This window comes from Microcebus murinus, chromosome 9 (genome assembly GCF_040939455.1).
Source record: "Microcebus murinus isolate Inina chromosome 9, M.murinus_Inina_mat1.0, whole genome shotgun sequence".
Classification (NCBI taxonomy): Eukaryota; Metazoa; Chordata; class Mammalia; order Primates; family Cheirogaleidae; genus Microcebus; species Microcebus murinus.
This window is the reverse complement of record NC_134112.1, coordinates 91283784-91306159: the sequence shown is the minus strand read 5'-3', so window position 1 is coordinate 91306159 and position 22376 is coordinate 91283784. Positions and strand designations below refer to the sequence as shown.

General features: G+C 46.6%; 1 protein-coding gene across 1 annotated transcript in view; it reads right to left on the bottom strand.

Moving 5' to 3' along the window:
• TMEM178B (transmembrane protein 178B) overlaps positions 1–22376 on the bottom strand; it is a 365013-nt gene that overhangs the window by 39598 nt on the left and 303039 nt on the right. The window contains exon 3 of the mRNA XM_012768027.3: positions 3799–3936. Coding sequence (XP_012623481.1) covers positions 3799–3936 — 138 coding nt within the window. The remainder of the gene's footprint in view (positions 1–3798; positions 3937–22376) is intronic.

Genomic DNA, 22376 nt, shown 5'->3' with positions numbered 1-22376 from the left:
CCTCCATATTTAACCTTCTTTCAGTCTTTGCTCCCCTTCCTGTTCTGCCTACTCTCCACATCCTTACCTGGCCAGATCCCCCTGCAGCTGGCCCTGCCTGTTTTTCTCGCCTGCAGCCCAATCTAGCTCTTGGGCACCTGTCTGTGCTCAGCTATAGGTGCCTGCAACCCCAACCTGGGTGAAAGCTAAGGCCGTGGGGCACTTTGTCCCATGGTGTGGTAAATCTCTGTAGTTTGAGTGACTGACTGTGCTGCTGTGTCCCTGAGGTGGCTGTCACAGGCAGCTGATTCTCCAAGTTCTTCAACAGGTCAACCCCTGGAGATTAACTCCTGGAGAGGGGGCAGTGCTGACATGCTATCTGATACACAGGTCAAGGCACCATCTCCCGGTGGATGCCCCAGGCTCTCAGGGGTGGGGAAATGCAGCTTCTGCTCCTGAGGGTGCTCCCTCCCTACTTCCTCAAGGTCAGCAGGTGGCAGCTGCCCTGGGCTCTGCACTCCCCGGCTATGTCCAGCCCAGCTGTAAAGGACTGTGACTTGAGAAGGCAGGGAGTGCCCTTCCAGTCCATAGAGTGCCATCTTCTGAAAAAGACCACCATCCACTAAGCCAGTGCTTAGTGGCTTTGTTCTCCAGCCCCTTCTGTTGGTGCCTGGCCTGGGTGGTACCCACAAGGTATGTGGACACCAGTTCCCTCCCCAGCCTCTTTCAGGAGGACATAGCTTTACTGAGGGACACAGGTGACAAAGTGCCAGGATGGATGAGAAGGCTACACGATCCGTGGATGAGATGGGTTTGCTCTAACCTGGACAGTGCCCCAGCCGGTGAGAAACAGCTCTCAGAACAGCAGCTTCCCCAAAGCTCTCCGTGATGCTCACACTTTATCATAAAGTACGGTTTCGCCATTTAAGAAAATATACTGCATGGCCTAGAAAAGCAGATTTATCTGGGCCTCTCAGTGACCAGGGCTTGGGTGGGCCTTTCTAGTAGTAACTGAAGCCCCTTTACACACTGCTGTATCCCTGTCTCTTGCTGCATAAGGTCTGAAGAAACAGTCCTAAAAGACCAGGGTAAAAAAAAAAAAAAAAATCAGGAGAGCTCTTGGCCAACCAGTTCATCCCGAGTATCATCAAATATTAGAGCTGGAAGGAACTTTAAAGCTCACCTATTCCACTAGTTCTCAACTCTGGTTGCACATTAAGATCACTCCCAGAAGTTTTGCTTAGATTATTCCCGGATGGGACCCTGGCATCAGTGTTTTGTTTTGTTTTAGTTTTCTTTTGCTATTTTTTTTTTTTGTATTGTTTTGTTTTTTTAAATATAGATTTAGGGAGCATAAGTGCCTTTTTGTCACATGGCTGAATTGCATAGTAAAGTCTAGGCTTTTAATACACCCACCACCTGAACAGTGTATGCTATACCCAATAGGTAATTTTTCATCCTGTGGCCCCCTCCCTGGTCCCCGTTCAGTGTCTCCAACGTCCATTAAGTCACTCTGTATGACCACGTGTACCCACTGCTTAGCTCGCAGCTGTGAGAACACAGCATCAGCATGTTCAAATAGCTCTCGCGGTGATTCGAGAGTGCCGTGGTGGAGAACCCCTCCCTGGGCGGAGGGCACGCAGGCTCTCCACTCCTCCTCCCTGAAGGGGGGAGCTCAGCTTCCTCATGGCGCCCAGGGGCTTTCAGGCGGCCTTCCCCAGAGCCCTGCGCTTCTGGGAGGTGACTCGGCATTGGGGGTCAGAGCTCCGGGCACCCTCCTGCCCTCACTGTCTGCCCCTACACCCCCGCAAGGGTGCCCACCAAGGTGTCAGGTGCGTGGGAAGTATCCCAGTGACCCCGCGGCCATCGCAGCTGCAGGGCAGCCACCGTCACTCAGCTCTGGCCCTCTATTGTGTGACCACGGGCGTGTGGCCTGGCCGGAAACGATAGACCGGCCGTTCACGCTATCTTTCTCTTTCTCTGGACACTGACGTAAGCTGCCCAGGAGGAAGCTGTCAAGGGGTTGAAACGTCCCAGAGACGCAGCACCTGGGCAGGATGTGAGCCTCGCGCCTGGCCTGCAGACGGGGTTGGGGGAGGGGGCCAGAAAAAGGAGGCAGGAGTCTTAAATGCCGCAGAAAAGATGGAGATGAAAGAGAGTCGGCCCCCAGGGCTCACCGGATTCCTGCTCTGCCTGAGGCCTGTTTGCTCAGCTTTCCTCGGATTCCTGGGAGACCTCTTCAGAGCCTCAGGAAAGCCTTGTTTTACTGGCGCCTGCCTTTGTACGGCCGCAAGAGTCTTAGAGAGAACACCCAGTACAAACAGAGCCGCTCCACTTTCATCTTTTTACATTTTGGGGGTCCACGTGAGGTTTGGATTGCAAAGGGGAAACAAAAGGGTTCCACTGAGAAAGTATGATGTGGAAACCATCGGGCCAGTCTGACTCCTTGTCCCCCTGAAGGGAGCACTGAGGCACAGAGAAGGCACGTGCGGCTGTCAGTCTCGGCCTCTGCAAGGGACCAGAAGGAAGAGTAGGGGGACTGCTAGAAAGAGCCACCGCGTCCCCCTCCTTCCCCCAGCCTCTGCCATAACCGCAGGCACGGGACTCACTGAGGAAGCAGCTCCAGAGTGGGACATCCTGACCCTCAGATGGCAGAGGGTTTGGTAGCCCTGGGTGATAGCTCCTTGGAAAGCCCTGCTTGTCTCTGGCACAGAATGGCTGTGCTTCAAGGAAATAAGGGTAAGCCTCAGGCCCAAAGCCGAATCCTAGAGGTCTCTCCTCTTTCCCCAACCCATAGCTCACTAGCCCAGAGATCTCTCTGTACACCTAGAGGGACAACCCCCTCCTTTTCCCCGCTTGACCTCTAGACGAAGAGCCTGCATGGCCCACTCCTCCACCTCCTGCCTCTGCTCAGAGACCGGAGGAGCCTAGTGGCTCACAAAAGGGACTTGAGTTGAGCATCTGCACAGGGGGCTAAAGTCCAACTGATATTTGTTTCCATATGTAGGACTCACTTTTCTTTCTTTCCATAAATATTTCTAATTCCCTCTGTCCAAGCCTAATTTGCCTTTTGTCAAGCCCCACACAATGCAGCCATCTACCTTTCTCTGAGGAGCAGACTGTGATGGACACAGCTCAGTGGTCAACTTCCGCTTTGGACAGAGACTGATGCCAGGAGACCAAAAAAGCACATTTCAGCTCTTAAGGGAAAAGAAGAGGCACAAGAGGCATGTCCCGTGCACCGGAACCTATTCCCACGTAGCTCTGCAGTTCCCCTTACACGCAGCAGAGACTGCAGGGTGGGCCCCATGGCATGGCGGTGCAGTGATGACTAAGATGGATACGCGAGTGCGTCTAGTCCTGTCCCTCCACTGCCTTATTTGCAAAGGGAGCAGCTTTGGCACGCCTAAGCCAAGCGTGGAGACAGGCTTCTGGAAGGGAAGCTGCTCCGAGACCACCGGCTTCCCACACCAAAGCCAGGGCCTATGTGCATGAAACACCTAAGATCTTCCTGGGCTCAGGCTTCCTTCTGCCCGACCACAAGCCTCAGACTCGTCTCTCTTTCACCCCAGGCAGTCAGACCCCCTGGAGGGTGAGGACCACGTCTCATTTTCCTTTGCATCCCCATCCTCGGGTGCAGTGGTGAGTAGCTAGGAAGGGCGTAGCTACTGAGAATATTTGTGAATCAGCGACGAGTGAATGAGAAGAGCCCAGTGTAGTCGTGGTCCCCTCTGCCACGTCCTCTTAGCCATTCTCCCAGAACTCAAGTACCCGGGACCTTTCCCACCCCCACCCCACGCAGCCCGCAGACTCACTCACCTCCCATGAGGAAGAGCAGCCCTGCCACGTACTGCATAAGGCCCCGGTCCCAGCAGCAGCCCAGCACGCCGATGATCCAGCCGAAGAGGATGATGGCCACCGCCATGCCCATGAAGCCGGCCGTCATTCTGCGCAGGTCTGTGGGAAGCAGGAGAGCAGCCGTCAGCGTCAGAGCCCGGGACTCGGGCCAGGGCGCACCCAGCCCTGGGGTGGGAAGGGAGAGGGTGGCATGCTGCAGAGGCAGGAAGGCAGCCCACCCTTTACAGACAGGGTTGAAAATCAAGCATGCTTTGCAGAGGAGAGAGCCCCATGGCGACTCAGTCCTCGTGAGTAAAAACTGCCGCGACAGTTTGGTTCTTAAGCACAGGGAGCGGTCATCACACGATAGTGGCAATTTCTCCCTTGCCGCCTCTGTGCCACGCACAGTGCTGTCCTTCCATGCATCCAGCTCAACCTTCTGAGGCAGGCGCTGTCTTTATTCCTACCTGCAAAATGCAGCAACTTGCCAAAGGGCATACAGCTAGTAGGTGGGAGAACTGGGACTCGAATCCTAACCTGTATGGTCCCAACCACGGCACCATGCAGAATCTCCGAGGAGCTGAGGACCGGAGAAACGGTTCAAGCTGGGCAGGGTCTGGGCAGTCAGGCTGCACCTGCCAAGACCCCCGTCCCTTCCCTCCAGCGTTTGCTGTTCTCTCCAGGAGATCGGGTATGAGGAGGGGCCTCGGGTTTTGGGGCTTTGGTGCTGGTTCCTTCCTCTATGCGCTGGCTCTGGGCTCAGGCTTCCCTGCACGCGGGGCTGCAGGGTGGGGCACCACACTCCCTGCTCTCCATCTGAGCCTGGAGCAGGCCCCCTTTTTGCACTTGCTTTGGCTCCTCCACCCCCAGCTCAGCCCAGCTTTCTGAGTCAGACCCTACCCCTGCCCCCACCCCATCAGCTCAGGGGGGCAGAGGGTTGCCTGGAAAGGCAGCATAGTTAGCAGAAGGGAGAAGGCAGAGCTGCTGCCATGGCTCAAGTGGCCACTCAGCATCTGGCTCAGCTCGGCAACCCCCCCGGCTGCCCCTGCCCTCCTGTGCCCAGAGCTGCTCTCACACGGCCCCTCCGCATGCCCACTGCAGCCCAGCCCCCATCAGCTCCAGGTATGCTTTTCTCATCCCACGTTCCTTCCCTAGGTCATGCCACCTACCACTTCCACTGTCCCAACCCCTCTCCACCCCTCCACCCACCCCACCCTCCACACACCCTGATCAGAGCCTGTGCTCCACCCAGTCCCTGCAGTGCACAGGACCAAAGCCATTTGTCTTGCCTCTGCCCCAGGGTCTCGGCTCCCCAGGGGGTTGCAAAGCAGCTTGGAGGACCCCATAGGCATTCCCCTCTCTCAAAGGGAGGGGTGGAGTAGGAGGGTGGAGGGAAGGGTGTCTGAGAGCATGCAAGCACACCAGCTGCTGCCCAGACAATCTCTTCTCGTCCCTGAGGAACGAACACCCCACAGGTTTCTGTGGAGAACACCGTGGAGTCTTCAGCCCTCACAAGCGTGTCCCACCCTCCACTCCTCCCTCTTTCTCCAGCCTCCCCTATGGGACCCCCAGCAGAGCAAAAGCTGGCACAGTCTGGCCTGAGACCCCTCTGTGGAGGGATCTGGTCCACCTTCTTGTACTGACATTGACCATCAGACACTGACAGCCCCCACCCCTGCCTCTGGGGAGGAGGATCCACAGGGGTGCCAGGACAAGGCCCTCAGCATGGGCAGAAGTCCCCAAAGGGCTGCAGCGAGGTTCCTGCTCTACCCAGGCCTCCCTGTCTTCTCCCAGCTGACCTGGGATGCCTGTCACAGCCAGGTAGAAGTAATACTCGTTATAAGTCATTTGTGGGGGCTGCCAAGGGTGCCTCATTATCATGCAGCGTGGGGACTGACTGCCCATTTTGCCAAATGTGTCAGATGAAACTCTGTTAAAAGCGTTGTGGGATTACAATAAGAGCGTGTGAACCGAGCGTCCTGCAGGGCCTGCCACAGCCAGCTGGGAACACAGCAGAGACGGGGAGAAGCAGCATCCTCACATCTTATTGAACCTTATTGAACCACCTGTGCAGTCCTTTCCCCCCATATCTCCCCAGACACTCCCTGATGGCACCAGCCTGCATCCATGGTCACTGCTGTCTCCACCACCACGAGGGACTCTTGAGTGACCGGGGCCTGAACAGCCGCCTCAGTGGAGAAAGGTCCCTACTTGACATGTGAATCCATTTGGATTGATTCCTGGAAATGGGATACTCTCTACTACCGATGCTTCTATTCACATTTTTAAGGGCAAGGAGGTGATAGGAAGGGAAAAAACAGATCTGCTTATTTTCAATGTAAAGGAGGTTTCCCTGCAAGGAGATTTGCACCTCCTTAAACAGAATGCATAGTTTGGGCTCTTATGTTTAAGTCTTTAATCCATTTTGAGTTGATTTTTGTATATGGTGAGAGATAAGGGTCTAGTTTCATTCTTCTCCATGTGGACATTCAGTTTTCCCAGAATAGTTTATTGACGAGGACATCTTTTCCCCAATGTGCACTCGTGGCACCTTTGTCAAAAGTCAGTTGGCTGTAAATATGTGGACTTATTTCTGCGTGCTCTATTCTGTTCCACTGGTCTATGTGTCTGTTTTTATATGAATATTAATACCATGCTAAATATCCCATCAATGGATGAATGGACAAAGAAAATCTGGTATATATGCAAAATGGAATACTACTTGTGCATAGAAAAAAATAAAATCCTGTCATTTGCAGCAACATGGATGGAAGCGGAGGTCATTATGTGAAATAAACCAGACACAGAAAGATAAATATCGCATGTTCTCACTCATATGTGGGAGCTAAAACAGTTGATCTCATGGCCGTGGAGAGTAGAATGATAGATGACAGAAACTGGGAAGGGTGTGTGTGGGAGAGAAGGTGATGAAGGGAGGTTGGTTAATAGGGACAAACATGCAGTTAGAGAGGAGAAATAGGTTCTAATGTTCCACAGCAGAGTGGGGTGACTACAGTTAACAACAGTGTATTGTACATTTCAAAATAGCTAGAAGAGAGGATCTGGACTGTTCCCAACACAAAAAAAAATGATAGATGCTCGAGGTGATGGATATCCTAAATGCCTGGACTTGATCATGACACATTCTATGCATGTATCAAAATATCACATGTACCCTGTAAATAGGTACAAACACTATGTGTCAATAAAAACAAACCAGTAAGTATAAAAGGGCAGCACATTCCTCTTGTGGGCCCTTCCCTTTTTGGTGCACTGGGTGGGGGGTCTTTGTAGGGAAAACCTGTCCCCTTTGGCAGCACTAGCGAGGAGGACCCTGCTGAGGCCTTGCCCTCGCTTGGCCTTGCTCGCTGGGAGGCCTGCACTGGTCCCCCAGGCTCTGCAGACCCAAGGGGCAGAGGTACACCCAGAGGGGTGGAAAAGGGGTCACAGTAAGATGTGTCCACTTTGACCAGGGAGGGTAAGTGAACTGGGCAGGAAAACAAAAGGTAAATGTAAATCACAAAAAAAGGGAAGGTGCTAACTGTTGGAGGACGAGAGCAAAGTGTTTTACTTAGAAGGAAAGGCAGAAAGGCAGAGAAATAGGGAGAATAATTCCTCTTCCAGAAGTTCTGAGTGTAAACTAAAATAAAACCATAAGCCCTCCCAGCTGACTGAATGGACCCCCTCTTGGCCAAGGTGACCCCGGAAAAACCTTAAAACTGAGTTGTAGCCATGAGAAGAGGGGAGGTCAGACACATCTAGTTATGCCCCATCCATTTTGGATTTATTCTTTGTAACGATAAGATACAAAATCATTAACAGGCCTAAGGCCGTGTAAGACAAAGGTTATAGCTGCAGGTCATTAGTTTACTTAACAGATCACTTGAGTCTGTGTATATGTTCGGTATATGTCTGGTGACTTGTTTCTGACTAACAGACTTCTTTATCTTAACTTAAAACATCCCAAGCCTTTAGACAAAGCTTCATTTCTTTTTTCTTGAGACAGAGTCTCACTCTGCTGCCCCAGCCTAGCTCACAGCAACCTCCAAATCCTGGGTTCAAGCAATCCTCCTGACCCAGTCTCCTGAGTAGCTGGGACTACAGACATGCGCCACCATGCCCGGCTAATTTTTTCTGTATATTTTTAGTTGGCCAATTAATTTCCTTCTATTTTTGGTAGAGACGGGGTCTCGTTCTTGCTCAGGCTGGTTTCGAACTCCTGACCTGGAGCGATCTGCCTGCCTCGGCCTTCCAGAATGCTAGGATTACAGGCGTGGGCCACCGCGCCTGGCCTCAAAGCTTCATTTCTTTACCAATTACAAAGCAAAGAATCATCTTTAAAGCCACCTATAAGCTGTGAGCCCTCACTTCGAGACGTCCTGCCTTTTCAGCCCAAACCAACGTACACCTTCCATGTATTGATATATGACTTTATGTGTAATTCCTGCCTCCCTTAAAATGCATAAAACCAAACCATAATCCAAGCACAGTGAGACCACTTGCTCAAGGATTCTTGGGCTTGGCTCTCTGGGCCGTGGTTGCACATATTCGGCTCAGAATAAACATCTTTAAATTATTTTAAAGAGTTTGGGTTCTTTTCTACTGACATTAGACAGACACTAGTCATCTGTGTCCCAGGTCAGGGAAGGGCCGTTGATCTCTAACACTGATTAGGTATGCTTTGCTGTCTCTCAAAGGGACATCAGAAACTGAGAGTTATGCTAAATTGTTGTTCTGGAAACAGGATGAAAACCAGAGGTCAGGCCTGTGCATTTTCACTGCCCCCCGGAGGATGTTCACATCACCCTGCAAGCCTTGTTTTGCCAGAGCTGCATATAAACAACTGGTTAGTTTGTCCTTAGACCTATGTGGTAACTCGGGGAAGCTGCAACACAATTTATAAGATAGTTAGGACAAGAACTACTCCTATTTTACAGATAAGGAAAGCAAGATTCAAAGAAGTTAAATAATGTATTGACAAACAATGTGAAAACCAGTGAACTATAAGAAGGGTGAGTTGCATTATTGAGTTATGTGAGAAAATAAATGATGTAATTAAAGACATACCGGATTATAATGGCAGATTAAACAAATGTATCTAGCATTTCTTCCTCCCAAAGCAAGCCGGAACTACAGCTGGCAGATTTTTCAAAAAGACAGAAATCCACAAAGACGAGGAAAATAGGAAAGGAGACGAGGATGGCCACAACTAAAGACTAGAGGCTGCAGAACTGAGGGACGCGATGCAATTGCACTGACTTAGCCAACCTAAAGAGCCGAATCTAAAATCTAAAGCCACCATCAGGGAAGCCAAAAACCAACTTGCAGAATTCCCAAAAGGCTCGTGAACTGGCACCGACAGGTCTCCCTGGATCAGGTAGTTAAATAGAGGCAGAGAGATAAAAGAAGGATTCAGCGGAAGATACGTAAGAAGGAACTAGATGCCTAGATCCCCTCACCCACTGCACATCACTGTGGGACACCCCTCTGACCCCCGACTCTTGGGGACAGGCTGGAGGAGGGGCATAAAACAGAGCACTTAGCAGTGGGGGTGGATAAACTCAGGTGAGGGTTGGCCCACACAGTTGAGAGTCAAAATACTGTACTGAAGTTCACTTACAACACCCCGGGAGGGTGACTGACTACATCCACACAGGATGTTGTCTTATCTTTGAGACCCCAACCTTCTTCCACTTGGCTCCCAGAAACTGGCTGCCAGGCCTTTGCCCTCCAGTCTGGAGACTGGGAGAACTTTCTGGGATGACCAGCACAGAGGAAAGGGCTCACTCACTCACTCACTGCTCCCACGCGGCTCTTTAGCACTTGCTTTTAAACATAAGCAGGCAACTAATAATCATCACTAGATATCTGAGAAAAAAAGCCCATAACCCAGGAGAAAAACAGCTTAAGGAAACAGACTATGCAGGGAGATGCAGGAAGAAAAAAAATTAAAATTATTACTATCCCCAGAGAGACAAGAGAAGAAAGATGTTGCCTCCCTGAAATAAAAACAGAATACTATTAAGAACGACTAGCTGGAGAACAAAAATAATACCTTGAAATAAAATAGCAGAATCAAAATCTATGAAATTTATGTTATATACTCAATTCTCCACTTACGTATTAACAGTCCTATCATGTTCCAAAAAAGACTTAAGAAGGCTTATGAAGTGCGCACAGAAGAGGATAAAAATAACGGCGCAGCAGAGAAAAAGAAAGAAAAGGAGGATGAGGCCAGACAGCACATCTACACACAAAACTTGGTCCATGAGGTCCTTAGGAAGGTTATTATATCTCTTTTAGATACTATTTCCATTGTTTTAAAATCTTTGCTGCTCTTCCTCTGCACTTGAGTGAGTCCCAACTGCCACTCTGCCTGAGGAATGGCCTGTGTCTGTGTTCCTGCCCATCTGCGTTAACCTATGTGTCAATCTCCTCTCTTTAGGGTAAGAAACTGCCTTTTTAATTCTTTGTGCCTACTTACTGTGCCTTCAGCAGTATTTTGTTCTCAGGAACTTACATAGCTTGTATTTCTTTCCCAATCTCTTCCTGCCTTTTTAGAAAAGAATAAAAGAAAAGAAGAGGGAGGAAAACCTAATTCTGAGGCCCTGGAAAAATATTATCCAGGACTGGCCTAAGAATAATCCCCTTGGAAAGAGCCCGAATGATGCGTTTGACTCTTGAGGCAAAGACTGAGATGAAGAAAAATCTTCTCACGAATCATGTTGGGTTTGAGCCCATTATCTGTATTCCGTGATCCTAACATTTAACACTCTGATTTTTGAAATGAGAAGGGTGCATTCTAAACTTTGGTGAATTTAGTTCAGGGCAGTGGAAAGGAGTGGGCAGAGGGAGGTGGATAATGAGGGAAGGTGGAGGAGGAGAACCACTAAATAGAACCAGAAAAAGCAGTTCTCCCTCATGGAAAAATTGTGATTTGGAAGTTTACACTCCTATTAACATTTAAATTGAAAGGTATTGCTTGCAACTCTACATGGGAAACCAGGATATCTGCATTTAAATAAACACCACTTAGAGAAGAAAAATATATAGGCTCTGAATGTCTTTCTATTTGCTCTTTAAAGACCCTGCACAGAAAAATGATGATTGGAATTTTTTTTCCTCATTAAAAAACCCAGAAATGGTGAGTATTAAGTATGCATTAGACCTTACTGCAATGGTAACAACTGGGGCTAGAGAAAGGAGCATTGTAATACCTTGTATAAGTGGCCCCGGTGCTGTGGGGTTGGAGTGCTGCTCTGCAGCTGCAGACCAGCAAGTCATGGGCCTGTGCCTGGCCACACGGGCACCTCTGGGTGAGCTTCGTTTGCAGGAAGCTCTCCCTCCTGCATGACATGAGCACATAGCCCTGGCTACGGGACAGGCAAGTGTGAGCAGCCCTGGGAGCTGGGCATTCATTCATGAATTAATCAGTCCCTTGAGAAACAAGGTGACAGGAATTGGAGGGCAGAGCAAAGTACAGAGGACAGAACTCACGTGCTTTTGTCCCAAGGGGTCAGTCAGTCTGGGAAGTAGGAAGTGGAGAGAGATAGTCTGCAATGAACATCCTAGCCCTAGCCGTGGGGTCAACTCAGGACAAGCTGATTCAAAGGACCAATCACTGTACAACGACCATCTCTGAAGGAAGTGGGGGTTCTGATTCTGGGGAACCATATAGACATGCAACAGGTGGGGCTGGGAGGATGGATTCTGGGAACCAGGCCACTCCTGCTCAAATCCTGGCTCTTCCACATACTGGCAGTGGCAACTTGAGCAAATTAGTCCATTTCTCTGAATCTCAGTTTCTGCATCTGTAGGGAGAGGTTATGACAGTACCTACTTCAAAGAGTTATTAAGAGATTAAACAGGTTAATATGTGTGAACTGCTCAGAATAGCACCTGGCACAATGCTAGAGCCACAGAAGTGTAAACAGAAACGGAGGTCACCTGAATGCAAGCAGTTCTCTTTTGTTCGTGAGCCACATCCCTTGCATCTGCTGTAGGTGAGCACAAAAGGAGCTGGGTAACATGTTGGGGGGTGCTCCTAATTAAGGAACTGGGACTCAGAGGCTTCTGGAAGCTGTCCTTTTGCCTGTCAGTTACCTGGAGAGGCCAAGGCAAAGGCTTTATTTTTCAATTTACTGAGATGCAGCCGCTCCCAGCGCTGGTGGCGCCTATCCTCTGAGAACTAAAGTGACCAGAGGCTGCAGCAGCAAAAAGCAGAGGCGCCAGTGGCATGGAAGCTGTTTGAACCCTGGGCTCTGGCAGTGAGCACTATAGTGATCTAGAAGGAAGAGACATGGAACAGGACGGCCACTCTGTTGGGAGGGCTTCAGTGACTTAGTTAAAAAAAACTGAAACAGCAAAGTACCTAACAGGAAATTTTGCCTATAACTTTCTTCTAGAGTGTAAGTTGGTTCAGCATCATAATGTAGTTATTTATATATATATATATATATATATATATATATATATATATACACACACACACACATATATATAATTTTATGTTTTTAAATTGACAGATAACATTGTATATTTTTATCGTGTACAACATAATATTTTGAAGTACATGTGCACTGAGGAATGGTTAAAGCTAGCTAATTAGCAATGCATTATCTCACACAGCTATCATATTTGTAGTGAGAGCACATAATATCCACACTTTACATTTCTCAAGAATAGAATACACATCAACTATAGTCACTTTGCTGTACAACAGATCTCTTGAAATTTATTCCTTCTATCTAACTGTAATTATATATCCTTTAACCAACGTCACCCCATCCCCAACCCCCTAACCACCCCAGCCTCTGGTAACCACTGTTCTATTCTCTACTTCTATGTGATCAACTTTTTTAGATTCCACATATGAGTGAGATCATATGGTATTTGTCTTTCTGTGCCTGGCTTATTTCACTTAATGTAATGTCCTCTAGGCTCATCCACGTTGTCGCAAATAGCAAGATTCCATTCTTTTTTGTGGCTGAATAGTTTTTCATTTCTTTATGCATTCATCCACTGATGGACGCTAAGGTTAATCCCACATCTTAACTATTGTGAATAATCTGCAATGAACATGGAAGTGCAGATGGCTCTTTGATACACTGATTTCAGTTCTTTTGGATATATAGCAAGTAGTGGAATTGCTGGATCATATAGTTCTAATTTTAATTTTTTGAGGAGCTCCCATACTATTTTCCATAATGGCTGCACTAACTTTATTCCCACCAAAGTGTATACGGTTCCCTTTTCTCCACTGCCAGCACTTGTCCTTTCCTTTTTTCATAATAGCCATTCTATCTGGGGTGAGGTGATATTGCATGTGGTTTGGATTTGTATTCCCTTGATGATTAGTGCTGTTGAGCATTTTTTCACAAACGTTTTGGCTATTTGTATGTCTTCTTTTGAGAAATGTTTATTTAGATTTTTTGCCTATTTTTAAATTGGGTTAATTAGCTTTTTGCTATTGTTTGAGTTTCTTATGTATTTTGGACATTAACCTCTTGTCAGATATATATTTTGCAACTATTTTCTCCTATTCTGTAGGTTGTCTCTTTGTCCTGTTGATGGTTTCCTTTGCTGTGCAGAAACTTGTTAGTTTCATCCCATTTATCTATTTTTGCTTTTATTGCCTGTGCTTTTGAGGTCTCATTAAAAAATCCTTGTCCACACCAATGTCCTGAAATGTTTCTCCTATGTTTTCTTCTAGTAGTCTCATAGTTTCAGGCCCTACATTTAAGTCTTTACCCTATTTCAAGTTAATTTTTGTATATGGTGAGAGATAAAGGTCTAATTTCATTCTTCTGCATGTGGATATCCACTTTTCCCAGCACCATTTATTGAAGAGACTGTCATTTCTCCATTGTGTGTTCTTGGCACCTTTGTCGCAAATCCTTTGGTTATAAATGTGTGGATTTATTTCTGGGTTTTTTTATTCTATTCCATTGGTCTATCTGCGTGCTTTTATGCCAGTATCATGTTGCTTCGGTTACTATAGCTTTGTAGTATATTTTGAAGTCAGGAAGTATGAAGCCTCCAGCTTTGTTCTATTTGCTCAGGATTGCTTTGATTATTCAGGGTCTTTTATGGTTGCATGCAAATTTTAGAATTGTTTTTCATATTTCTGTGAAGAATGTCATTAGTGTTTTGATAGGGATTGCATTGGAGAAAGATTGACATGCAGGGGGAGGGATAGGGCAGTTCTGAAGGGCCTTTTAGGGATCAAAGCTCAAGTCAGGCACTGTCTCATGGAAACCTAAGAACTATTTTATTTTGATATAAAAATAATTCCTTAAATACAACTATTACTACATTATGTAGTTATATATATAGAAAACTTATAGATTGTTTTGGGTAGTATGGACATTTTAACAATATTAATTCTTCCAGTCTACGAATACAGGACATCTTTATTTGTGTCTTCAACTTTTTCATCAGTGTTTTACAGTATTCATTGCAGAGACCTTTTACTTCCTCGGTTACATTTATTCCTAAGTATGTAATTTTTTTTTTTTGAGACAGAGTCTCACTTTATGTCTTTTTTTTTTTTTTTTTTTTTTGAGACAGAGTCTCACTTTGTTGCCCAGGCTACAGCGAGTGCCATGGCGTCAGCCTAGCTCACAGCAACCTCAAACTCCTGGGCTCAAGCAATCCTCCTGCCTCAGCCTCCCAAGTAGCTGGGACTACAGGCATGTGCCACCATGCCTGGCTAATTTTTTCTATATATGTATTAGTTGGCCAATTAATTTCTTTCTATTTATAGTAGAGACGGGGTCTCGCTCTTGCTCAGGCTGGTTTCAAACTCCTGACCTCGAGCAATCCGCCCGCCTCGGCCTCCCAGAGTGCTAGGATTACAGGCGTGAGCCACCGCACCTGGCCTTGTAATTTTTTTATAGTTATTGTAAATGGGATTGTTTTCTTGATTTTTTTTCAGCTATTTCACTATTAGTGTATAGAAATGCTACTGATTTTTGTATATTGATGTGTTGATTTTATAACCTGTAACTTTACTGAATTTATTAGTTCTCTTTTTAGTGTTTAGGGTTCTCTATATATATAATTACACAATGTATTAATAGTTATATTTAAGGAATCATTTTTATGTTAAAATAAAATAGTTCTTAGGTTTCCATGAGAAAATAGTTCCTTCCCTCTTCCTTGACAACGCTGTGCTCTCTGCCAATATGGCTCCCCACTGGCTCCATCTGGCAAGCTTCTTGTCATCCTTGAAGATTTCCCTAAAAATTAAATGTCTCTGAGAGGCTTCCATGGTACTTTCACAGACACTGGCATCCAGTCCTCAGGGTTCCTGTAGCAGTTAGTTAATATCACCATCACATCTTTCTTATAAGTATTTGTTTATGTCTCCCTTACTCTAGTAAATCTGAACTTGTTCAGGGTTGCATTCATTATGGTTTATTTTGTCTTTCTAGTCCCCAGAGCATTGCCTGACATAAACAGGTGCTCGATAAATATTTGCTCAATGAGATCACCATCCCACCCTGCAGCAATCACTAAAATTATGTGCATCATCACATAATGCAGGGTGAGGAGAGTGAACCTTCATAATTCAACCCACTTCAATGACTCAAAATGTCATTGCAACTCGAAGCCAATTTTTCTCTTCTCCAATCTCAAATTTTTTTAAAAGGCAGTATTAACTTTCACTTAATTCAACATAGTTGTTTATTGTACACAAAGGACATGTCAATATGGGGCTGGATTTCAGATGACACAGAGCTATAAAGCTTAATGAGCACATTATGATACCCACAAATTAGGAAACCAACAGACCTTTCTGTACCATCCCCCTCCCCCGAGTCAGGAAGAGATAGTGGGAGAAGGTAGTTGCTGTAGAAACAAGAAGTGGTTTCTGGGTCAGAAGACAGGCTTCATGCTTCCTCCTCCTCAATCCTACCTCCGGATCTGAGAGCTGCCATAAATAGGGATATTATGTGATGTCGCCATATACAAATCACATCCATTGTCAAAACAATGAAAGGCAAATTGCAAAATTTGTACTCGCCTGATGAAAGCTAGGTCAGCAGCTAAAGCAAGTGCCTGGAGAAAAGAAAGAAGTGGAGAAACCCAGGAGAGTGGCACAGTCCCAAACTCAAAAAATCACAAAAATGGCCTGCTGCCTCACTGCTACTTCTCCCTGCTGCCTCACTGCTAAGCCAAAGGCAGAAACCGCAGAAAAGAATGATGAAATAAAACTACAGCTCAGACAACCAGATATACCAGGGTAGACCTAACTTAGAGCCTGGTTCTCCGTCCCCTGGCTGTCTTCCTACTGATCAAGACAAACTAGACTGGTACAATCTGCTACTTAACTCAAGAGCAGCTTCCATTTCTCCATCCATATATCATGCATCCCTGACAGCTGTTCTGAGTGCAAAGTGTAAGGATCTGGGGTTGCTTGGCAAGAATGTGCCCCTTTAGACTTACCACAAAGCAATCAGAAGATGGAAGTTTTAAAACACACTACCCTAGAGGGTGCTGTGCAGCCTGGAAAAATGTTGCAGGTGTCTGAGATTTGGCACATGGCAAAGAATTTGGAAAGCTGAGAGATGGGGAAGATAAACAGGCACGAACATGGGTCGTGCTTTTACTATGTGCAGACATGGTGTTGGGTGATTTACATAGCACGCATCAGTATGTCCTCCCAACGGCTCTGTAAGGTACGCATGGTTTTCTCATTTTGTAGACTTGGAAACTGAGACAAGGGGGATTTCAGGTGACCAACCCAAGGGCTTTGGTCTGCCCATGCCCTTTCCATTCCTCAGTGCTTTGCATTTTCCACATCACTTCAAACCCCAGAAGGGAACTGAATATCCAGTCAAATGTAATGGAATATGATTCAGCTATTAAACTTACTATTTTGAAGAATGTCAATGACATGGGAAAAGTTCATAATATTAAATGAAAAGCAATGCACAAGCCTACGTGTCCTATAGGACCCCAAACGAGTGCTGCAGGTGTGTACACGTGCCTCTGTGTATGTCTACCCACGTGGGAGAAGCAAAGGAAAAGCACGCCAAATGTTAACAGGAAGCCTTTTTGGGGTTGGGATATTTTGAGTTTTGTTTGTTCTTTTCTACCATGAGAATGTGTTACTTTAACAATCAGATTTTTTGGGTTCTTTGGGAGATGTGAGCTTCATTGTTTTTAAAAACGTTCTAAGTATGAATAATGAGGCAAACTGCCCTAACTTGAGCTAGAATAGAAGACACTGGTCTCAGGCCTGGCCACAGAGTCCTTCTCAAGAGTACTGTCTTCTTAAAGACATACTGCCACTAAATATTTTCTTTTTAACAGTGAAAGCTAAACACCTGCCATGCTCCTCTCTGGCCAACAATGTACACTGTGGAAATATTTGCCACTGGAGGTCAGGGCGTCCTTGACTCGCAGCTCCAGGGCAGGCCAGCACAGAGGATTGCCAGGAATGGGGCTCTAAGGTGTCATTGCCTACACTTCCTATTCTTTTTTTTTTTTTTTTTTTTTGAGACAGAGTCTCACTTTGTTGCCCAGGCTAGAGTGAGTGCCGTGGCGTCAGCCTAGCTCACAGCAACCTCAAACTCCTGGGCTCAAGCGATCCTGCTGCCTCAGCCTCCCGAGTAGCTGGGACTACAGGCATGCGCCACCATGCCCGGCTAATTTTTTGTATATATATTTTTAGTTGGTCAATTAATTTCTTTCTATTTTTGGTAGAGACGGGGTCTCGCTCAGGCTGGTTTCGAACTCCTGACCTTGAGCGATCCGCCCGCCTCGGCCTCCCAAAGTGCTAGGATTACAGGCGTGAGCCACCGCGCCCGGCCCTATTCTTCTTTGTGTATGATGCTTTCAGTGAGGCGTGCACGGTCCCCTGAGTACCCACTGTCTATGTCTCACACTGTAGCAGCAAGGCACTTTGGGACCACCCCAGACTCCTAAACAAAACTTACACAAATGTCCCTACAGTAACCTTCTTACCCCCAAATGCCCCTTTAACTCCCGGGGTCTCCATGAACAAAGCACAGCAATTTCTGTTTGAACAGTATGCTGGCATGGAGAAAAACCCCCAAATACTGAGCTTAAGGCTAGAAGACCGGCCTTTAAGTACTGGTTCTGCACATACTGGTTGGCATATATTGTACGGGTCACAACCAAACTGTCTTACTTCTGAGGCCTCAAGGCTGAGAACAATAGATGACAAGCCCCGTCCCCATCCACATGTCAAAGCTGCATTATCCAATATGGCAGCTACTCACTCACATGTGGGTGTTGAACACTCAAAGTGGAAATTGAGCACTTCAACTGAGACATCCAATGTAAAATACGTACCAGATGTCAGAGACTCAGTGTGACTTTAACTGAAGAGTAAAATATCTCTAATAACTGTTGATATTCATTACATGTTGATATGATAATATTTTGGATATGCTGGATTAAATAAAATATATTATGAAAATTAATTTTATCTATTTCTTTTATCTTTAATGTAGTTAATAGAGAAATTTTGATAATATATATAGTTTGCATTATCTCTGTGGGACAGGACTGTTCTAATGTGGGTGTAAGACCTTGTGCAGACTTGCTCTGAGGTACCCCAACATAGTTCTGCAAAACTCCACTGGCAGTGCAGTCCCCACCTTCACTTCACACATAATGAGAGGCTGGGAGATTAGGGAAGGAGGCTGGTGAGTGACAGTTTCTTGGAGAGAGTCCTCGGAGGGCTGTGTATATCCCTCCCCACCATGGGAGCTTCGCCACTCCAACCATGAGCACTGGTTAGCTCAAAGCCAGAAAAGGTCCCTCAAAGAGCTGCATACGGGTTCTCTACAGTTTAGGGGACAAAGGGCATGGTGCCTATCTGTTGTCTGATAAAATGAGGCCAGAGGCTGGTTCAAGCCACCTGTGGCAATAGAGCCTAGACAGAACTGTGTGTAGGGAAGGATCCTGCACTTTCTCCGTGGGCTAAGAGGATGCCAATGTAGACTAAAGCACCTTGAAAAGACTCCACCCTAGAGCTTTGCCTGTTAGGGTGTGATGACTCCAAAATCCTCCATGTGGGGGGAGCACCACAAATGGGAGGTGAGGTGGGAATCCAGCCCAGGGAGCGGAACCAGGTCAGCTGGAAAGAGCCTGCCCACATCAGGAGACAATGGTGCATCACCAATCCCTGCAAAGCTTTCCCACAGGCATGTCAAAAATGCCCTACAAGAGACAGAGCCAGCATTGGGCCCTGCCCCATAGAAAGCCTCAACACAGACAGCAATGACACCAGGCAAGTTAGACCCTCCGGCCATTTACTCATCCTCCTTTCCCCAACCCCAGCCCTGAAGGAGCCAGAAGTAGCAGGGCTAGCAGGGAGCAGGGAGCACACTGAAAATGAAGAAACTGAACAGATCTCTCTTCTTACTGCAGGTTTCCTAGAGTATGTCAAGGCCAAGCTGGGGAAGGAAGAAGATTTAAACTAGAATACAAGACTGAGGTTCTGATATTACAGCTAGAATTTTAAATACTTACAAATAAAAGCTTACTAATAGCTGACAATTTACCCCCAAATCTGTGGGATATCCCATATATATCATCTAGGAATGGATATGGGAGATCACACAGAATGGGCTTAAAAGGTAGTGAGGAAAAAAAATAAAGTTGTAGGGTACAGTCTTTTCAATAAATTGATTACCTTATACAAGTCATGCCTGAGACAAAAATGATATGATGATGACAATAATAAAGCTAGCATTTCTTATGTGCTCGGCACGTTCTAAGTACTTTCTGTACATTATCACATTTAATCTTCTCCCCAAAATTGATGAGTTTATCATTCTCCTTTGTACTGATGAGCTAATAAGGAAGTTGCCCTGAGCAGGCAGCTTGGAAGCTGCAGATCTGGGCGGCAGTCTTGGTCTGACCCCAAGGCCCAGGCTTTTTTTTTTTTTTTTTTTTGAGACAGAGTCTCACTCTGTTGCCTGGGCCAGAGTGCCATGGCGTCAGCCTAGCTCACTGCAACCTCAAACTCCTGGGCTCAAGCAATCCTCCTGCCTCAGCCTCCCGAGTAGCTGGGACTACAGGCATGTGCCACCATGCCCAGCTAAATTTTTCTATATATTTTTAGTTGTCCAGCTAATTTCTTTCTATTTTTAGTAGAGATGGGGTCTCGCTCTTGCTCAGGCTGGTCTCGAACTCCTGATCGAGCAATCCTTCTGCCTTGGCCTCCCAGAGTACTAGGATTACAGGCGTGAGCCACCCCGCTCAGTCAAGGCCCATGCTTTTAATCGCTGTGCTCTACAGTCTCCTAGAGTCACTGATCAGATGAGATCCACGAAAGCCCTTTGTCAACTGTGAAGCGCCACCACAAACACCAGTGATCATTTCCGTTCCCTGCCAAGCTACAAGGCAGAGGAGCAAATACAACGGAAACAAATATAGCAACACCCCATGTGTATTTAGCAGTTTCGGGGCATACTAATCTTTAAAATAAGGGAAATGTCAGACTGGCAACTTTCCCCCAAAAACATTTTCAATTCAGCAATTCTGGCAAATTGTGTTTTCTAATTTAGAGGTATGATCGTGAAGGGGCCTGCAGAGTGCATGCTCACCTCTATCCACAAAGCTGCTTTCCAAAGCCCCCTGCATGGGAGGGCAGGAGCAGGAAAAGCAGCTGTTTTGGAGTAACAAGGACAAGATAGCGGTGGCTGCCACCCTGGACGAAGGAGATGACCTCCATCTGACCCTTTCGTCAACTTCTATTACTGCCTGCAAGTTGCATAATTTCCGTGTTTATCTGTCTACTTTTTGAAACAGGAATAACAATACACTTGCTACCTGAAAGTCTAGGAGTGGACTAGATGATTCTACTACGGTAGCGGTGATTGCCAAGGCCATGTTTGCAACATGCCAGCCCATCTTTATCTCAAGAGACAAAGTGTGAAAATAAAGAGTGTGTTACTAAAACACCAATAGTCCATCATTTGGGGCGGGGGATGTTTTGAGAAATGCTAAGGGACCATAAATCAAAAAGATGATGACCATTCTGTGCACCTCCCAGCAGGCTGGAAGTCATTGGGAATGAGATAACAGAGCCCTCTCCCCCTTCCCTCCAGGGCAGTTCTTCCTTCTGCCCACGGTGGTCCTTCCTCCATTAAAGAGATGCCTGTGGGTAACCAGCAATGCCTGAGTGGGCTTGGGCGGCCTCCCCTTTCCCCTGTGCCTTTCTCTGTGGCTCTACTGACCTATTTTTGAAGGCTTTCTGTGACCCAGGCTTCTTTAGCACATGGTTAAAGCTCATTCGAATAAAGATCCTGCCTAGCGAAGGACCTCTTTCGAAGGAAACTTTAAGCTTATATCCTACCCTCCGCTTGATAAAAAGTTCCAACAACAAAGATTCCCTCTTTGGAGTCATCCTACATTCATTTATCTATTCATTCAACGCATGTTCATCAGGCAGCTGTATGTGCAAGAGATACAGCAGTGGACCAAACGGAGTACCCAGCTTCATGAAACGTACTTTCCAGAGAGAGAACAAACCACACACACAGACACATGCACACATTGTCAGGTGGTGGCAAATGCCATGGAGAAAAATAAAGCACATAAGGGGCAGGCGGTGTAATAGGGTGGGGGTGGGGACGTTGCTATTTACTATGTGGACAGCAGGAAAGCTCTGTTAGTAAGGTGACATTGAAGCAGACACCTGTGGAAGGGGAGGGAGTGGGCATGTGGGTGTCTGGGGGGGAAAGTATTCCAGGCAGAGTGAACAGCAGTTACAAAGGCACTGAGGCAGGGGTCTGCTGACCATATCTGAACAGGAGAGACTACACGTTCCAAATACTCCAGTGCAATGTTTTCCTTCTCATAATTATTATCACGTGCTGACTTAGAGCCACGTAATAGATCTTAGTGATCTGTTAGAAACAAAGAAGTACTTGCTATAACTAGCCAAGTTCTCTTCCAGAGAATAAATACATGTTCCAATTTTCCATCCTGATGACTGAGAGAAGAGGATAGAGATTTTTGCTCAATTAAACTGCCTTTAATGAGGTATTCGTTTGGTCAATCACTCACCAGGGACTGCATAGGCCATACTTAGGGCTTGGATTTCATCCAGAAGGCCACGGCAAGCCACCAAAGGATTCTAAGCAGGGGAGAAGCTGGTAAGCTTTTGCTTTTCTCCAGAAAGACAACTGTGGCTGCAGAGTGGAGCTCCAGTTGGGAGGAAGGGAGCTTACAGACAAGACAGTTCCTTGAGATGGGAGAAATGAGGAAGACTTACCTATAGCAGAGGACAGGGATGAGAGGCAGAATTCAGGAGACAGTGAAGCAGTGCAATCGACGGGAATTGGTGGCTGAATGGGAGAGATACAGGGAAGAAGGAGACACTGGTCACTGCCAGGTTTCTGGCTTGGATGACAGGGAGAACGGTGGTCTTCGCGACCAAGACACAGAATGAAAGTGGAGATGTCGAGTGTTGCTTTTCTGTTTGAGTTTATTTTTATTTTTTTGGAAGGGTGATGGGGGAAGAGATGGAAAGACAAAACTCAGAAGAGAAATAGGTCAAGTTCAGTCCTTTG